At 43.5% G+C, this 19,222-nt stretch overlaps 1 protein-coding gene across 3 annotated transcripts in view; it reads left to right on the top strand.

Moving 5' to 3' along the window:
* Positions 1 to 3,228: 3,228 nt before the first annotated feature.
* The window catches only part of MANBA (mannosidase beta), a 124,460-nt gene continuing 108,466 nt past the window's right edge, over positions 3,229 to 19,222 (top strand). For 2 of the 3 annotated variants that reach the window (XM_088453234.1, XM_088453233.1), the window contains exon 1: positions 3,229 to 3,793. In XM_088453234.1, coding sequence (XP_088309360.1) covers positions 3,506 to 3,793 — 288 coding nt within the window. In that variant the 5' untranslated portion in view covers positions 3,229 to 3,505. The remainder of the gene's footprint in view (positions 3,794 to 19,222) is intronic. The other variant, XM_088453235.1, reaches the window with a different exon arrangement.

Raw genomic sequence — 19,222 nt, 5'->3', positions numbered from 1 at the left:
GTATAAATGAACAACTTGGCTTAGCCTCATTTTTGTAGTATCCCATTAATAATTATTTTTATTTTTGCAGTATGCCATCAATAATTGTTTCTATTTTGGCGTTCTCTGTTTGCGTTACTATCGTGTGCCAAGGTCACTTAATTATCTAATAACATTCATAATAATAGGAAAAGCACATGAATGGTATAGCTTTGTTCATGTGCATTATCTTAATAGATTGCCTGCACTAGTACAGCACTGAATGGGTTGTCGTTATTCTTTGTTGGTATTTCTCATATGCGCTTTGTTTTGCTCCACATATACATCTGTAGAGACTTAGGTGTTTGTATACATCAAGCATATTCGCAGTTCCAGCATGTGGACATGATTAGATTTGCCTTGTGAGTATATGTCTTTTTATTTTGCTGTCTGTGTCCATGGTGATGGTGCACGAATGTTCAGACGTAATGACGTCATTAGAGCGCGCCGGCGGACACGCGTGCAGTCCCGCTCTGACCGGCCCGCGCATTGGCACTGGGTGATATCTGTATATGTATTTAAGGTGAGTATGTTTGCTATTCTTTATTGTCCTGATGAAAATGCTACCTTATTGGCATTGAAACGTTGACACCTCAAGCTGTGTGAGTGATTTATTTCACTAGCGTGGAGTGCCACACCGAATGGACTTTATAGTATCAAACTTTGTGGGGGCAACCAGCTAAGTAATCATCGTTATATCGAGTGCCGGACCTATGTGTTATATATATATATATCTATAATATATACAGTATAATTTCCTTGTGGTTGACCTTAAAAATAAATATCTATATAATCTATCTATCGGCTGGACTCATTTCGCCATGATGCTCGCTGCTATTTTCTACGCTGTATACTCTGCTGTATTGGCTCAGGCTGTGCTGTGTCCACGAGTGTCTGTACTCTAAAGCGACTGTGTTTAGGGGGCACACTGCACGCTTCTGTGTGCTGCACTATACACACTGCACGCTTCTGTGTGCTGCGCTATACTCTGCTGTATTGGCTGTGCTCAGACTCCGGACTCACAAGTGGCTGTGCTATATATAAAGTGACTGAGTATAGGGGGCACACTGCATGCTGCTTTATGCTGCGCTGTACTCTGCTGTAAATTGTCTTGATCGACCAGTCATGTGTGTCTGTGTATATATGGAACTATCATGTGGAATAACACTTTTCCCAATTCTCCTAAAATAAAAGCACATCATTTATTTTTCTTTTGCGTGTATATTGTTTTAAGGTTTGATAAAACCTTTTGATTTCTTTGGGTGCTTTGGTATATCCGCACAGTGAAATACTATATTGTTAATATGGCTATATATTTCAATATGTGTTACTTTGGTGTCCACATATAAACACTAAGATTTTTGGTGGGATTATCTGCTAGGGGGCACCAGCCAAAATTTTGCCTAGGGCACCAAATTGGCTAGGGCCGGCTCTGGTCGCTAAGTTACATTGTATAAACAAAAAAGTGTGTCTATTTCACAAATTTCAATTGTATTGTGCTTGACCCACAAAGTTTTGGTTTCAAGTGTCAAATTTGTTGCCCAAGGCTATTTAACCCTTGCAAAACTACAGCTATTCAAATGTATAAAATAGTGCCTGTGCTCACTTTACCACACTTTTTCAAGCCAAAATGTTGTTGGGCAAGACCAATTGCAAGTGGGTCATATGAAAGTGACCCCCCCCACTCCCCTTGTGGGTTCCAAGAGTTAAATTTGTTGCCCAAAGCTATTTAACCCTTGCACAACTTGTTACTTATTCAAATCTATAATCTCTGCTTCCTGTGCCCACTTTACAAACTCTATTTCATGCCCATAATCTTTGTGCGCCAAGCTCAATACAATTAAATTTGTGAAATAGACACTTTTTTTTGTGTATACAATGTAAACTTAGCGATCCAATTTGATTTCATTGGGCATGATTCTATTCTATGCGATGTGAATAGCGCAGGGAGTGAGCTCCCGGAGCTATTCAATACACCGCGCTGCCAAGTCCGACTAGGATTTCTTCTCGCATCCCCCCGGGGATGAGAGCAGAAATCTGACAAAAGTCTCGGCGCGAGACTGTTTTCGGCGCGAGGGTGTTTAGTCGTGAGAACGGGCATTCTCCGACTAACCACCGCGCACAATTGAATAGCTCCGTGAGCTATCTCCCGGCGCTATTCACATCACATAGAATAGAATCGTGCCCATTGTTTTAACATGTTCATGAATAAGAAGTGAATAAGAAGCTAACTTCAGTCTTGTGTGCCAAAGGCAGCATAGTTGCCAAGTCCGCTTATAACAAGCGGAATTGGGCTTCTTTTTTTTGCAAGTTGCTTCTTTTTTTTGCAAGTAGCTTGTTTTTGGGCTTGTTTTTTTAAGGTCGCTTGTTTTTGGGCTTGTTTTTTTTGTGTGCATTGTCGAGGCACCCCTGGAGGCAAGTAAATGTGTGTGTGTGTGTGTTTTGCACTGGTAGTGACTGAGGGAGGGGGGAAGGAGGTTGTGTCTGGGGAATAGAGGGCAGTGGACAGGGTGAAGTTGTAGGGGGCAGCCGAAATGTAGAGGTAAACTAGATGATAGAAATGAGGCAGGTACATGGTGACGGGTTAAAATTACTGAGGCTGTTAAAAAGAGGGGATAATGGAATTAGACAGGTGACAGGAATGAAGGCGGTAAAGAAGAGGGGTGCGAGAAATGCGGAGAAGAAGAGTCAGATAAAGGAAAGGTGGGCACACACTAGACAATAGGTCGCCTGATCCTGATTGGGCTGACATATCGTCCAAATCGGCCAGTGTGTACCCACTATGCGTGTCCCTGAGCACTCCTGCGGGTAGTCCTTCGGGGCCGACATATTGAACGTTTGGTCACCACATCGTTCAGTCTGTATCGACCGCCCGATATACATTGCGTGGTTGGGTGTTGCATCGCTGGGTACACACATCGGCAAGTGTGTACCCAGCTGAAGACTGGCAAGGTAATGAGGTATGAAAAGAGGGAGGAGGTAAAAATATGGAGGCTGATGTAGAGGGAGAAAAGCAATATAGGCAGATAAGGCTATACATACACTAAAATATTTAGGTTAGAGAAGAGGGAAATAAGGGAAGTTAAGCAGGTAGAGAGTGAGGACAAAGACACCCCCATAAATTGGGCTTTTTTATTGGGCTTTTTAGGATAGATTTGGGCTTGTTTTTTAGTTATAGGTTGCTTGTTTTCCATTTCAGAGTTGGCAACACTGAAAGGCAGATGTTTACTTCCGTATAGGAACTTCAGCATACGATCCAAACTCCATCCCACACAAACCCAGAGGAGGAGGAAGAGGAGGCATAAGCATAAGACTAGCGGCATGACATTTAATAATCTTACGATTTGGCAGCGGGCGCATAATGCATATGTACTATATTAGTAGCAGTACTATGTGAGTGATTGATTGAGCAAGGCGGCCGTTGCGTGACGACACGTAATGTGTGTGTGACGTAACAATGCGGTGAGACCGCACAGTGTTTCATGTTATGCAGCAAGAAGTGAACACTCGGATTGTAGTCTCCACTCAGGGAGGAAGGCCCGCCGCTCCTGCCATCGCCATGCTCTCAGTATTCCGGGGCTCGGTGCTGCGCTGGTGGTTGGGGGCTTTGGGCTGGCTGCACCTGATCTCTGGACACCCACAATCGGCTACTACTGCACACGTGTTTAATCTGAACGGCAGATGGAGTGTTCGTAACGCTGACCGCTCCATAGAGCTGTATGGCACTGTACCTGGCTGTGTGCACACTGCGCTATCCACCTGGGGAACCATTAAGGTACAACAGCATTATCTGTGACGTCACACTGATACGTATAGCACATGCTGCATTCCTAGTAGACCTCTTTTTTTTTTTCTCATTTGGGTCTGCTCTGTGTAGTTCATCCACTCTTTTTATAGGGTCTCGTTTGGGATATATATAATAAAATGTTTTGTGTTTCTTTTTGTAACAATTTCTGACTGTAAATGCAACTTTTTCAATACATGTTTTATTTTGCTGGTGCTTTTTTTTTTTTTTAAATACAGCTCATGGAAATAGGTCTAAAAATAGAACCATTGTATCTAATATCATACCCACTTGTGATGTAACAACTAGTAGTGTGTTTCTATTGTATTTTTTTTAATGCACCAGGTAGATTCTTTGGAGGCTCTAATCCTAATTATGTGATGCTTCACCCCCTTCCTCCTAACTCCACATAATGCATAATGTATGTTGTTATCTAAATCATTTTTCTTTTTACTGCACCCACTCCTGTAGCTGAGAAGTGTGTGCTTTCTTTAAAACTAGAGAAATTATCTCATTGTCTTCTCTGCTAATCTTTGGATTTCCTGTGCGATGAAAACTTCTGCTCTCCCCTGTGACCCTCACGTAAGGGCAGATGTATCGAGAGAGAGAAACTGGAGATTTTGCCCAAAGAAACCAATCAGCTTCTGTCATTCCAAAGATACTGGGCGTTAATAATGCTGATATGTAGCTACCTAGAATTGTGATTAAAATATCAAAGGACAGCTCTTCCGAAAAGAGATGTCCTTTGTGATGGCAGGCCTTCCGGGTTTATGACCTGGGAGTCAACATGCACATGCGTTGTGGGGGACACTGGGAGGAAATATGCCGCAAATATTTAATGATAAATAGGCCCCCAAAACTTGATACATCTCCCTCCTACTGTCTGTGGGCCATGGGGCCTTCTGAGGTACTTTGATGTAGGAAGTGTTTGTATATGATCTTTCCACAATGTTTGGGCACCCTATCTGCCAGTACTTGGAAACCCCTCCTGTGGCATAATGTATGTTCCAAACATTTCTTTTTTGTAGCTAGTTAAGGGCTCAATTCAATTAGTAGCTAGTGGGGTAAGAAAACACCACCAATTGCACTGCAACTTGCCCCCCCTTTTGAACCGATCACGACCTGTCTAGTGGATTTTTGCACGCAGTCCTATGTGGCTGAGACAAAAATCTGAGTTCAGAGGTACTATAAGTGCAGCATATAGCCGCATCTGGTGGCAAATAATATGCCTAAGTGTCTTTCTATTCTACTTCAGGAATTCTTTCCTAGTAAGACTCTTTAAGCTCTTATTATTTGGTATTCTTGCTGTATCTGCATGAATTCTGCATGTGTGAGACCTCACCACTAAATGTCAGTAATATTCTAGTTGGACTGTGAAGGGCATTCCAGATCCTTAGGCCTGTTGCCCATAGGTGTCGCTTTTGCATAAAATAGCACAATGGTAAATGCATCTATATTGTGCATGTGGTTTATGTGTGATAATTCCACAATTGATATGTGCTTGGCATGTTCGCATATGCATTCAGAAAATTTCAGTTTTGCTGCTTATTTTAATTGGATTTCCAATGTGCATTACACACACTCCCCAATATGTGTGGGTGTCAGCTATAGCAACAGAATTTATGGTAGTGGCAATCGACCAATTAGGACTCAATTAAAACAATGGAGTTGATGATAAACGCCTAAAGTGCTTTTCATATATATAGATGACAATCTTAAATCATTCACTGGGTCATTTATATATGTATTTAAGAAAAATAGAAAATAAAACTTATTTGTAAATATCTTTTACACACAATTATTAAAACACTATATCACAACACTTGATTGTATTAGTATTAGGTATAAAGTGCTTAGGGGCATATTCAATTTGGAGCGAAAAGTTTTGCTGTAAAAAAGTTATCGCGCTCGTCCCCGCTTATCCACGTATTCAATTCCAAATCAGAGAAAACGGGATGCGGCGAAAACTAAATCAGTGAAAAGTCCTGTCATTTTTGGGAAAATCAGCCTGACACCCCCCAAAAGATGCTCTGACATGGGGGTTCACTGTGGGTACCCCTGAATAGCCCTGCAAAAGGTATTATGGGTCTTTGAATGGTCTCAATAGATGCTATTTAGCGTCTTTGAGACAGTGGTGAAGAATAGCATTTAGCCACTTTTTTGGGGAAAAAAGTAGTCCCATCAAATTTGGGGTACCTGGAAATGGGTGCAAGCATATTTTTAAGTGGCTAAAGTGAACTTGGGAAAATCCACCTGCAATGTAAAATATACCTGGGGCATACTTGGGGACCCAGGTCTATTTTGCTAGTTTAGAACTTTGTCCCCCAACTTTGTTTTTTTTGTGCCCCCAAACCAAAAGTACTTTTTTGGGGTGTCCTACGGTACTTTTAAAAAAATGTTTTAACACAGACTACCTTTTGGGGGCCTGTCCAAGGGGTGCAGGGTGGTTTTTGGAAGTCTGCACCCCAAAACCCCAATTCTGCAGTTATTCTGGCCAGCTATTCATATGTGATACTTTTTCGCTGGTCCCAATGCATTGACTTTTCGTTCCGGCGAAAAGTCTGAAAAGTTGAATACGGGGATAACTGAAATCGTCGAAAATCACGTCATCGGCGAAACTTAGTTTCGCAGAGAGCGGCTTTTCGCAGCCTCATTGAATATGGCCCTTAGTAGTGATTACACATGAAAAGTGCCTGGTACTGATAGTGTAATAAGTAATTCTCTTGTATATATCAGTAAAGTGCTAAGTGTATTAACCGACTCTGGATTACTGACAATTCATTGTATCAATAAGAATAATTTATTCAGATGTATAAACAAGAAGCTGGCATATTGTTATCTCAGTTAAAAACAGACTAATATAAACTGGGTGGATGGATATATATATATATATATATATATATATATATATATATATATATATAATTAGTGTATGTATATGAAACTGGATGGGCACTCACCGTTCAGTACAAAAAATTATAAATTTACTCACAAGTAAGTCGACATTTCGGACCACGCAGGTCCTTTTGTCAAGACAGCACAACCTATGCAACGCTACCACCAAGGAGACCCATGTCTCACTGCACTTGTAGCTGACTGAAATAGCCATGTCCATTAGTCAAGCCACTCCCACCAATCCAGTGGACCCAGGGAGACTCAGCCAGATGTATAATTAGATACACTCACAATAGATAAGGTAATACAACTTGGGCATAGTATAGAGAATGATACTAACCGGCTCATGACGAAAATGCCACGTGGAGGCGGCAGCAGCGCCGAAAGATCTCTGAAGTGCCGATACCCGGAAGCTGCTTGCGTTCCACAGCTTGGAACGCATCAGTCCTGGAAGTGACACGTGATTACATAGAGCACCAATAGTGCGTGTTCAAGTAGAATAAGTTATCATGACAACTAGGGACATTATTGGTTAGGTATTTTCATTTGGTGTACACTTGGTGTGATGTCCTCTTGTTGGCCGATTGCAGTAGCCATGCTATATTTCCTCTAATTAGAAGTTCTGTGCATGCTGTGTTGGTTGTCTTGACTACACACGCTAGCCAGAGTCACTATTATTCTTCTACCTTTGCCCCCTATATACCTGATAGCTTGTAGCAGTGGCGCGTCCCAAGTTGTCATGGTAACTTATTCTACTTGAACACGTACTATTGGTGCTCCATGTAATCACGTGTCACTCCCAGGACTGATGCGCTCCAAACTGTGCAACGCAAGCAGCTTCCGGGTCTCAAATAAGGCCTTCTGCTATTTAAAATAAAAATGGTGGACGTTAATACCGGTTGCCACTTAGGACGGCTACCACCAAAAAGGCCGCTTGTATACTTTTGAAAATGGTGGACGGCAATAGTTGTCGCCGCTTAGAACGGCTATCTCCACCAAATAGATGGCCGCCGCATGTTTAGCCCAATGCCGCCCTCCACAAGATGGCTACGACTACTTCCGCCCTCCAACAAACCGGAAAGGTGCCCCTAATCGTAGATCTTCTGATAACTATCCAATGGACAGTGTCATTCCCGGTGTAAGAAGAGAGGTAGCTTTTTCAGCGACCACGCTCTCCTCCTCCCACATCTAGTTAAGGTAATCATTCTGATTCATTGGTGATGCGGATATATGATGTCACTAAGATGGCCGCTGCGGACGATGCAGATCGCAAAATTGGCATAATCTTTGTTCCACCCTTAATAGAGGGTATATAAAGAGGCACTCCTGAACCCTGTCACTACCCCTGAAGAAGTCCAGCGGGACAAAACGCGTTGGGACTGGTTCTCCTTAACCCCTTGAATGGACCTATCTGTCATACCATTCAAAAGATAAGCAAAACTCTTTTTCTCTTTCATCCACTAGGGGACACTGGAGGTGCTTACACTAGGGTTTAGAGGCGTGGATAACTGGAGCCGGTACTTTAAATAATTTAGAAGTGTGAAGCTCCTCCCCCTCTATACCCCATCAGCCCTCAGTTTAGAAAATGTGCCTCTAGGAGCTGGTCACATTATGCTGTGCTCCAAAAAGCAAATTTATTAAAAAAATTTTTGTTTACTTAAAGCATCTTTTACAGGTCCAGTAGGTACCCTTCGCCACCTATCTAAAAGGTGGGGTCTGGGTATCTGGCACCCTGGTGTTTTAGCAAACACCAGGAAGGAGTGCACAGTGCTCATTACAAAAGAGCTCCTTACAGCCACAGCAAAGTCTTCACACACAAGAAGAGAAGACTGCTGACCTGCCGAGAGAGGCCTCCAGGGACACGCAGTGAGCAACAGGCTGCGCATACCCCGGCTCCTGCCCCCACGGCCCGGCGCTGACACAGCATGCTGTGTTGGGTGTGCATAGCGCAGTTAAACAGCGCTACACCTGTCCCGCTGTCTGTGCTGCCAATGCGCTGTGTTAGGGAGTACACAGCGCTGCACGCGGCTCTCTGCTACTCCCCTCTTCCCGCTGATACACGCGGAGGGAGGGGGATGGGCCACATAGCAGCCATAATGGAGCCCTTAGGGCATGAAGACGGGTGCGGAGCCTAATCCGCGCGGGATCTCTCTATGCGGCAAGCAGCTGTAGATAACAGCGTGGCTGCCGTTTGCTAACTGTTAAATGCCTGCATCTCTCCCTTATACAGGAAGAGTGCAGCAGAACTGAAGGCTGGATTCTTTTGTTCCCCATTCCTCGCTACAGCAGCTACAAGTTAAGCACAGAAGGCTCTGGTACAGAGGCTGTGCATAATACACTGGGGGTGCAGGGAATCTGATCTGTGGCAAGGGAGTGGGGTGTGCTTCTCCTCTGTGTCCCAAGCCAGCCTTCTGTTTTTCTTTACTTCTGTTTATACTCTGTCCCTCTGTGGGTATCCATGTCAAACAGAACAAAGGCGTCTCAAAAGATGTTTGTCTGTTCCAGGTGTAACAACAAACTAACCAAGCCACATGCTGCTGAGTCCACGTTATGTGATGCTTGTATGGCAATTGATCCACCTGTGGCTAATAATGCCTCACCTGCGCCTACATGGGCCGCTGACATGGTAGGTGTAATGACAGATTTAACGTCAGAGTTAGCTGAGGCACGTAATTCTCAACCTCCCTGGGTTGCTGGGCTTACCAAGTCTCTAGACACCCTGGTACAGTTTATGGGTACAGCTGTGTCCGCATCCTCCACTTCTTTACAAGGACCGACATAAGCGTCCTTTATCGACTGTTCTCCAGTCAGAAGAGTCTGACGAGGAATTCCTTGCTACAGAGGATACTGAGGAGGGGGAATTGGAGGAAGCTTTACAGGACGATACCCCTCTAGAGTTAGAGTCCACCTCTCCCGGGGTGGAATCTCTAATTTTGGCGGTCAGAAAAATCCTTAACTTACCTGAGGATGTTATTCCTGCATCCCAGGAGTGTGAATTATTTCATGAACAACCAAAGAGCTCGGCGGTTTTTCCGTTCTCACTGCATCTTCAGCAACAGCTCTGTCGCCTGGAAACAACCGGATAAACTGTTCCAAATTCCACGCCGGTTTCCTTCTAGCTACCCTTTTCCATCATCCATGATGGAGAAGTGGGAAACGCCCCCTCCAGTAGATGCGTCCGTCACCCGTCTTTCTAAGAAAACATCACTCCCAGTACCGGGAGCTACAGTACTAAAGGATCCTTCAGATCGTAAATTGGAGACAACGCTAAGATCTATTTATACCGCAGCGGGTGCTCAACTTAGGCCCACCCTTGTTACTGCTTGGGTTAACAAGGCGGTGATTTGCTGGGCTGACCAGTTGGTTACAGGTTTAGACTCAGGTACTTCCAGAGCAGAGTTATGCTTTCTAGCCGAACACATCTGCGACTCTGCAGTTTTCCTGGGAGAAGCGTCAAAAGATATCAGTCAGATTAGTGCTCGCATATCTGCTTCTGCTATTTCGGGCCGCAGAGCCCTCTGGTTGCGCGCCTGGCATGCGGACGCAGAATCCAGGCGTGCAGTGGAGGGTTTACCATTCAATGGCGACATGCTGTTTGGCCCGGAATTAGACAAATGGATATCCCAGGCCACGGGGGGTAAGTCTTCCTTCCTCCTGTCAACTGCACCGGCTCCCAGAAGATCTTACACTGGACCTTCCTTTCGTGCGCCACATTCCTTTCATGGTAGAGCCAGAGGTGCTCCCTCCCAAGCAAGAGGCGGCAGAGGTAGAGATCGCCCACACACTGTTGCACGTAGACAGGAGCCTAAGCCAGCTGAGAAACAAGTGGCATGACGGTCTTCCGGCCCACCTGGGACCACCTACAGTCGGAGCCCGCCTGCAAGGATTTCAACAAGTTTGGAACCAGACGTCTCCAGACTAATTTCCCTGGGGTACCGAATAGACTTCGAGGTCCCCCCTCCACCTCGGTTCTTCACTACAAGTCTGCCAATACCTGCAGACAAGGCCAGGGTTCTACAGGAGGCTATCCAGTCTCTAGTAGTATCATCTGTGCTAGTTCCGGTTCCAGAACATCAACGAGGTATGGGGTTTTACTCAAACCTGTTTGTAGTACCCAAACCGGATGGATCGGTCAGGCCCATCTTGAACCTCAAGTCATTGAACCTGTATCTGAAGATGTATTGGTTCAAAATGGAGTCTCTGCAGTCCGTTATTGCGAGCCAGGAGAGTTCCTAATATCCCTGGATATCAAGGATGCTTATCTCCACGTTCCCATCTGGGAACCACACCAAGCCTTTCTGCGTTTCACCATATTGAAGGATCATTCTCAGTTTTGGGCATTGCCGTAAGGGTTATCCTCGGTTCCCCGCATCTTCACCAAACTCATGTCAGTCATGATTGCTCTCCTTCGGTCATCGGGAGTGAACATAATCCTTATTTGGACGACCTGTTGCTCAAGGCGCAGTTGGTATCTCTTCTTACAAGTCATGCCTTACTGATATATCAGACTCTAATCCAACACGGTTAGATAATAAACTTCAAGAAATCAAATCTCAATCCTTCCCAGAAGCTCCTGTTTCTGGGCATGATCTTAGATACAGCATCACAGAGGATCTTTCTTCCAATAGACAAAGCCTGGGATATCCGGTTGTTACCTTCTTTGGTCTGAGGACAAGCTGAACTATCCCTCCTTCTTTGTCTGCGTCTCCTGGGGAAGATGGTAGCGGCCTTCGAGGCACTACAGTTCGAGCGGTTCCAATCCAGGGTGTTTCAGCTGGACCTACTAACACAGGGGTCAGGGTCTCATCTGCTTCTACATCGACAGATCCGTCTGAGCCCAGCTACCAGAGTGGCCCTTCTCTGGTGGACACAATCTAACAATCTTTTAGCGGGCCAGAGATTCAGAGTGTGGGACTGGATCATCATAACAACGGATGCCAGCCTTCAAGGATGGGGAGCAGTAGTCCTCGATTATCATTTTCAGGGTCGATGGTCCCATCTTGAACTAAAGTGGCCCATAAATGTGTTGGAACTCAGAGCGATTTACAATGCTCTGATAGAAGCACCGGACGAGTTCTTAGAAACTCTAAGAGTTCAGTCCGACAACGCGACGGCTGTCGTGTACATCAACCGCCTAGGTTGGACTCTTGAGTCGCCTGGCCATGCTAGAAGTAACTCAGATTCTCAGGTGGGCCAAGAGCCAGTCAATAATACTCTTGGTGGTATTCATCCCGGGTGTGGACAACTGGGAAGCAGATTACCTAAGCCGCCAGGATATCCACCCCGGGGAATGGAAGCTTCATCCAGACGTGTTCAATGCACTGATACGTCGATTGGGATGTCCTCAGGTGGACCTCATGGCGTCACGATGGAATCGTCAGCTCCCGGTATACGAGTCAAGAACTCGAGATCCGCAGGAATTGGCAGTAGACGCTCTGACAGTTCCGTGGAACTACGACTTGGTTTACCTCTTTCCTCCGATTCCAATTCTTCCTCCTCTATGCCCAAATCTGCTACAGCAGGGTCCTTTAGTACACCCCAACCTAGCGCAACTGTGTTTAACGTGGTGACTCTTGAAACCGATATCCTAAGACGCAGAGGAATCCCAGACTCTGTCATTCCCACCATGCTACGCGCCAGGAAACCAGTTTCGGCTGTGCATTATCACCGCATCTGGCGTTCTTATATCTCATGGTGTTCCAGTAGGACTTTTCGGTTGTCCCGGTTTCTGCTTTTTCTTCAGACTGGTCTGGATTTAAAGGTGCAGGTTTCTGCCCTTTCAATTTTCTTTCAACGGAAATTGGCCCTCAGTCCTGAGATGCAGACGTTTCTTCAGGGGGTCCTGCGTGTACAGCCTCCTTTTGTACCTCCCTGGGACTTGAACATAGTGCTTTTGTTTCTTCAGTCGTCCATGTTTGAACCTTTGGAAGAGGTTGATATTAAGTACTTGTCTTGGAAGACGGTCCTCCTCTTGGCTCTAGCTTCGGCTCGTAGAGTTTCGGCTCTGTCCTATAAGCCACCTTACCTTGTGTTTCATGCTGCTAGGGTGGAACTCCGGACGGTAGCCGCCTTCCTTCCCAAGGTAGTATCGGCTTTTAATATTAATCAGCCTATTGTGGACCGTCATTGGTGGAGGACTCTAGTGGTTCTTCTACCTTGGATGTGGTTAGAGCTCTCTGCATCTATGTTGACAGGACTGCTTCCCTCCATAAGTCTGAGTCACTTTTTGTCCTCTATGATGCGGTTCGGAGGGGTTGGACAGCGTCTAAGTTGACTTTGGCACGTTGGATCCGACTGACTATTTATCAGGCATATGTTGGTGCCGACCGCCGGCCTCCTTCGTCCTTTTCGGCTTATTCCACACGTTCTGTGGGTGCGTCATGGGCGGCCGGTAGGGGAGCCTCCACGTCACAATTGTGTCGTGCAGCCACTTGGTCTAATGTGCACACGTTTGGCAAGTTTTACAAATTTGATACGTTCGCGGTTTCGGCATCCCGTTTTGGCTGTCTTGTTCTGCAGGTGCCGCAGAGTGCCCGCCCGTGGGCAAAACTTTGGAACGTCCCCAGCGTAAGCACCTCCAGTCTCCCCTAGTGGATGAAAGAGAAAATGGGATTTTGGTACCTACCGGTAAATCCTTTTCTCTGATTCCACAGGGGACACTGGACGCCCACCTCTGCGCTCTTAGCCTGCCTGTTCGGTTTGTTCCATATGTTGTATGTTTTGATTATTGTGTGTTCTCGCCCTTTTTACTCGGCTTGTTCTCCATCTCCTCTCGGTCTTCATTTTCTAAACTGAGGGCTGATGGGGCATAGAGGGGGAGGAGCTTCACACTTTTAAATTATTTAAAATGCCGGCTCCAGTTATCCACGCCTCTATACCCCTCCAGTAAGCACCTCCAGTGTCCCCTGTGGAATCAGAGAAAATGATTTACCGGTATATTTGTGTTTATGTTTGGTCTGAATTAAAAACAATTCCCTTACGGAGACTCTCTCCATTTCTTGTTCTGAGGTCCACCACATGGCGATGTTTGGAGCTGGATTGTTTGTGACCTGCAACACATATGAGTGACACTGTTATATGCATTGTGTTATGCGCTATCTGGTACGCAGATCTATGTTAGTCCATTGTTGTTAATACCCTGTATGAAAATTACTACACTATATTACTCTCTATGGGCAAAAAATTCGAAGCCCTACTTTAAGGTACCACAGGAAGAATACCCCTGGGAAAATCCTTGAAGTGTTGCCATTTGGAACATCACTTGGACAGCAGATAAGCTTGTTTATATATCATTACCTACTTTGAGCACAAGTTAAAAACTTTTTTAATATACTGTATTATTAGGCGCACATTTTTATTACTATTTTTCAGCACGTTATTCTCCGATTGCCGCACGGTATTTTGAAAAATTGCAGCCACCTGTTACTCCCAGGAAGTGTTTCTCACAACGTACTCTTTAAACAACATACTATTTTCTACTAGAACACAAGGAACTCATAATATTTGTGCGCTAGTAATCACTTTTTTATACACACACACACACACACACACACACACACACACACACACACACACACACAGAGTCAGGTGCATAAATATTGGGACATTGACAGAATTTTCATATTTTGGCCTCTATTTACCACCACAGTGGCTTTGAAATGAAACAAACAAGATGTGCTTTAACTGCAGACTTTCAGATTTAATTTGAGGGTAATTACATCCAAATCAGGTGAACGGTGTGGGAATTACAACGGTTTCTATATGTGCCTCCCACTTTTTAAGGGGCCAAAAGTAATGGGACAAACTAAACAATCCTAAATCTAACTTTCACTTTTTAATACTTTGTTGCAAATCCTTTGCAGGCAATTACAGCCTGAAGTCTGGAACGCATAGACATCACCAGATGCTGGGTTTCATCTCTGGTGATGCTCTGCCAGGCCTCTACTGCAAATGTCTTCAGTTCCTGCTTGTTCTTGGGGCATTTTCCCTTCAGCTTTGTCTTCATCAAGTGAAATGCATGCTCAATCGGATTCAGGTCAGGGGATTGACTTGGCCATTGCATAACATTCCACTTTTTAGCCTTAAAAACCCTCTTTGGTTGCTTTTGCAGTATGCTTCGGGTCATTGTCCATCTGCACTGTGAAGCGCCGTCCAATGAGTTCTGAAGCATTTGACTGAATATGAGCATATAATATTGCCCGAAACACTTCAGAATTCATTCTGCTGCTTTTGTCAGCAGTCACATCATCAATAAATACAAGGGAACCAGTTCCATTGGCAGCCACACATGCCCACGCCATGACACTACCACCACCATGCTTCACTGATGAGGTGGTATGTTTTGGATCATGAGCAGTTCCTTTCCTTCTCCATACTCTTCTCTTCCCATCACTCTGGTACAAGTTGATCTTTGTCTCATCTGTCCATAGGATGTTGTTCCAGAACTGTAATGGCTTTTTTAGATATTGTTTGGCAAACTCTAATCTGGTCTTCCTGTTTTTGTGGCTCACCAATGGTTTACATCTTGTGGTGAACCTTCTATATTCACTCTTGTGAAGTCTTCTCTTGATTGTTGACTTTAACACATATACACCTACCTCCTGAAGAGTATTCTTGATTTGGCCAACTATTGTGAAGGGGTTTTTCTTCACCAGGGAAATAATTCTTCTGTCATCCACCACAGTTGTTTTCCGTGTTCTTCCAGGTCTTTTGGTGTTGCTGAGCTCTCCGATGCGTTCTTTCTTTTTAAGAAAGTTCCAAACAGTTGATTTGGCCACACCTAATGTTTTTGCTATCTCTCTGATGGGTTTGTTTGGATTTTTCAGTCTAATGATGGCTTGCTTCACTGATAGTGACAGCTCTTTGGATCTCATATTGAGAGTCGACAGCAACTGATTCCAAATGCAAATGTCACACCTAGAATCAACTGCAGACCTTTTACCTGCTTAATTGATAATGAAATAACGAGGGAGTAGCCCACACCTGTCCATGAAATAGCTTTTGAGTTGATAGTCCCATTACTTTTGGCCCCGTAAAAAGTGGGAGGCACATAAAGAAACCGTTGTAATTCCTACACCGTTCACCTGATTTGGATGTAATTACCCTCAAATTAAATCTGAAAGTCTGCAGTTAAAGCACATCTTGTTTGTTTCATTTCAAAGCCATTGTGGTGGTGAATAGAGGCCAAAATATGAAAATTCTGTCAATGTCCCAATATTTATGCACCTGACTGTGTGTGTGTGTATGTATGTATGTATGTATGTATGTATGTATATATATATATATATATATATATGTATATATATATATGTATGTATATGTATATATATATATGTGTATGTATATAATATATATATATATATATATATATATATATTTCATTCTATATATCTCCAGTTATGGCGGCACTCAGGTCTCAGCAGGTGTAAACTTCAACGTTTAATGCATCATCATCAGGACTTAAACAGTAAGAACAGTACATACCTTTATACCATCACCAACACCTTGTGCATGCCTCCGGCTTACAGAACCCGGTGTGTCACACCCACAGATGGTGTCATAGGAAACCAATATAACCCAATTGCAGACACCCCAGTACATCTACGATATCAGAATCTGTCCAAATTACACATAAAAATTGACCACTATCAAAAATGCATATCAAAAAATGCTTCTCAAAAAATACTGTCTAAAAATACTACGGAGTCACAAATCTAGTACAAATATTCCGATATTATATTACACCAATTGCCGTCAATAATTCTATCTATATTCATTACAAATGGAGCGCATGTCTAAGGAGAACCTATAGTTTACCGGACAGGAAGATTATATCGTTTGTACATCCTCAAGTTACTATATTTTATCAAAGGAAACAGTGCAAACCCAATCCATTATTGAGCCCCCTGGGAACAAGGGTCCCCAACCTATGGATCCATCTCGACTCACGCTGCAACAATCTCCTAGAGCGGTCCCCTCCTCTAATCGAGGGTGGTATGTGGTCAATGATCATATATCTCAATACCACCAGATTATGACCAGCCTGCACAAAATGACGTGCCACAGGCTGGTCACTCTGGCCCGAAAATACAGCCGACCTAATCACAGAGCGATGAAGTGCCATCCGCTCCCGGGGTGTCCTATCCTTCTTCCCTATATAATATAAAACACAGGGACATTTGATCATGTATACTTTATACCTGGTTGTACAATATAATCTATGCTTTATATTGTATAGGGAAGACGGATAGGACACTCCGGGAGCGGATGGCACTTCACCGCTCTGTAGGAGAACCAGGCCCAATGCGTTTCGTCCTATTTGGACTTCCACATGGGTGATGTCCAGGACCTGGAGTGCCACTTTATATACTCTTTAATAGGGGTCTGCCAAAGTCTAAAACAGAACTGCTAAAAACGCTGTCCGCGCGTGCCCAATGCGCGGCAGCCATCTTGATGAGGTCATATAGCTGCATCATCGCCGATAATTGCGAGTACAGGACTTACAAATACATACACTCGCTGCTTACTACAATGGACGTGTGGTGTGTCTTGCATAGCGCCTAATGCGGCGTTAACCCCTCCCTTATATATCCAGAGTTTTAAACATTTAACAATAATATTCCGTGGACCAGAAGTGCGATAACGCACTTCCGGGTGTGGCGCCATCTTAGTAGAGGCCCATAACTCTTAGGGCCGCAGCCATCTTGTATGAGGCAGATAGACAGCAGCCATGTGAAACATATAGCGGTGGCCATCTTAAGTGAGGCCATACATAAAGTCCACACATAGCGGCCATCTTTTTGGTATAAATGCCCCATGGTGGCGACCAAATGCAATCGTCCTCCACCTTAAATGTGACACCAATAAGCTAAATATCAGGCAGCCATCTTTTTGGTGTACAATCAACAAGACTTAAATATAATTCATACGAATGACATATAAATAACATAAAATTAATAAGATAGGACATAATTAATAAAAAGCAGTACAATGATATTTTATACATCCCTTGGAGACAGAATTAAGATCAACATATCTCACAGAGACACAAATATATTAATTCTAAAATTTAAAACATTGATCTTTTTAATTTCAATTATAGTAATTGTCAATCACTTGTAACCAGGGCTAGCACTATAGTACATTAATTATAAAAGATAAAAATGGAAAATGACCACTAATAAAAACAATTAATAAAAAAAATGCATAAAAAGGAAGAAAGATATATAAACTGTGGTTCACAGGTGCAAAAAAAAGGGAGGGGCTGGAGAGGACATTAAAGAAACGGAGCTATTTCATAATTATCATTTAAGCAGTTAAGCATAATGGTATTAATCTCAAATTTCCAATACATTTCTCTCTGTGATCATTTTAATGCCAGATCACCTCCCCTAGGTCCTAGGCTGGCAAGTTCAAGTCCTTTAAATGTAAGGAATTCCGGATTTGACTCATGATGTACCTTTTAAAATGTCTTAAAATTGAATGACTTTCATTTTTAATATTTCTCACATATTCTTGAATACGAAGTTTCAAATTCCTTTTAGTCTTGCCAATATATTTAAGATCACATGTACACTCTAATAAATATACCACAGAACAGGTGTTACAATTCATAAAATGTTTAATGGAAGGGTACTAGAACTGTTAAAATTTGAAAACGTCTTCCTATTAGGGTGAAGGAATTTGCACATGTGCCATATTTAAAAGATCCTACACACTTGTTTAAAATATTACTTGGTCTTTCTCTTTCAATAGATTAGGAGCTAGAATGTCTTTCAGATTTTTTGCTTTCTTAAAAATGGTCACGGGTTTCTCTGGTAAAATAGCCTTTAAAACTGGGTACAATTTTAAGATACCCCAGTTTTTATTCATCACCTGTTTAATTCTCTTTTCATCAGTGTTATATTGTGTCACAAAAGGAACCATTTCCCCTTTCTCCTCCTTTGTTCTATATTGCATGAGATCCTCTCTTTAAAGGGTCTCAGCTTTAGTTCTAGCTTCAGAAATTAAATTCTTATTATTTTATCACCATCCTAAAGTTCATAAGGGTCCGAGGAATCCACCAGGTAGACCCATTGTTGCGGGCATTGACTCTGTGACTTCACATGCATCACAGTAAATTAAAGTTTTCCTTAAGAAATATGTATTAAAATTGCCATCTTATTTAAAAGACACCACAAGTCTTTTAAATCTCGTTCGAACTATGGAGTGGAGTGGGCTTTTATACCAAAAAAATGGCCGCTATGTGTGGACTTGATGTATTGCCCCACTTAAGATGGCCACTATATGTTTCACATGGCTGTTGTCGATCTGCCTCATACAAGATGGCTGCAGCCCTAAGAGTTATCGGCCTCTACTAAGATGGCGCCACACCCGGAAGTGCGTTATCGCACTTCTGGTCCACAGAATATTGTTAAATGTTTAAAACTCCGGATATGTAAGGGAGGGCTTAACGCCGCATTAGGCGCTATGCAAGTCACACCACACGTTCGCTGTAGTAAGCGGCGTGTGTATGTATTTGTAAGT

This window comes from Taudactylus pleione, unplaced genomic scaffold, assembly GCF_031769625.1.
Source record: "Taudactylus pleione unplaced genomic scaffold, aTauple2 ptg000573l, whole genome shotgun sequence".
Lineage (NCBI taxonomy): Eukaryota > Metazoa > Chordata > Amphibia > Anura > Myobatrachidae > Taudactylus > Taudactylus pleione.
Note: the sequence above shows the minus strand (reverse complement) of the source record. Positions and strands in the feature narration are given on the sequence as shown.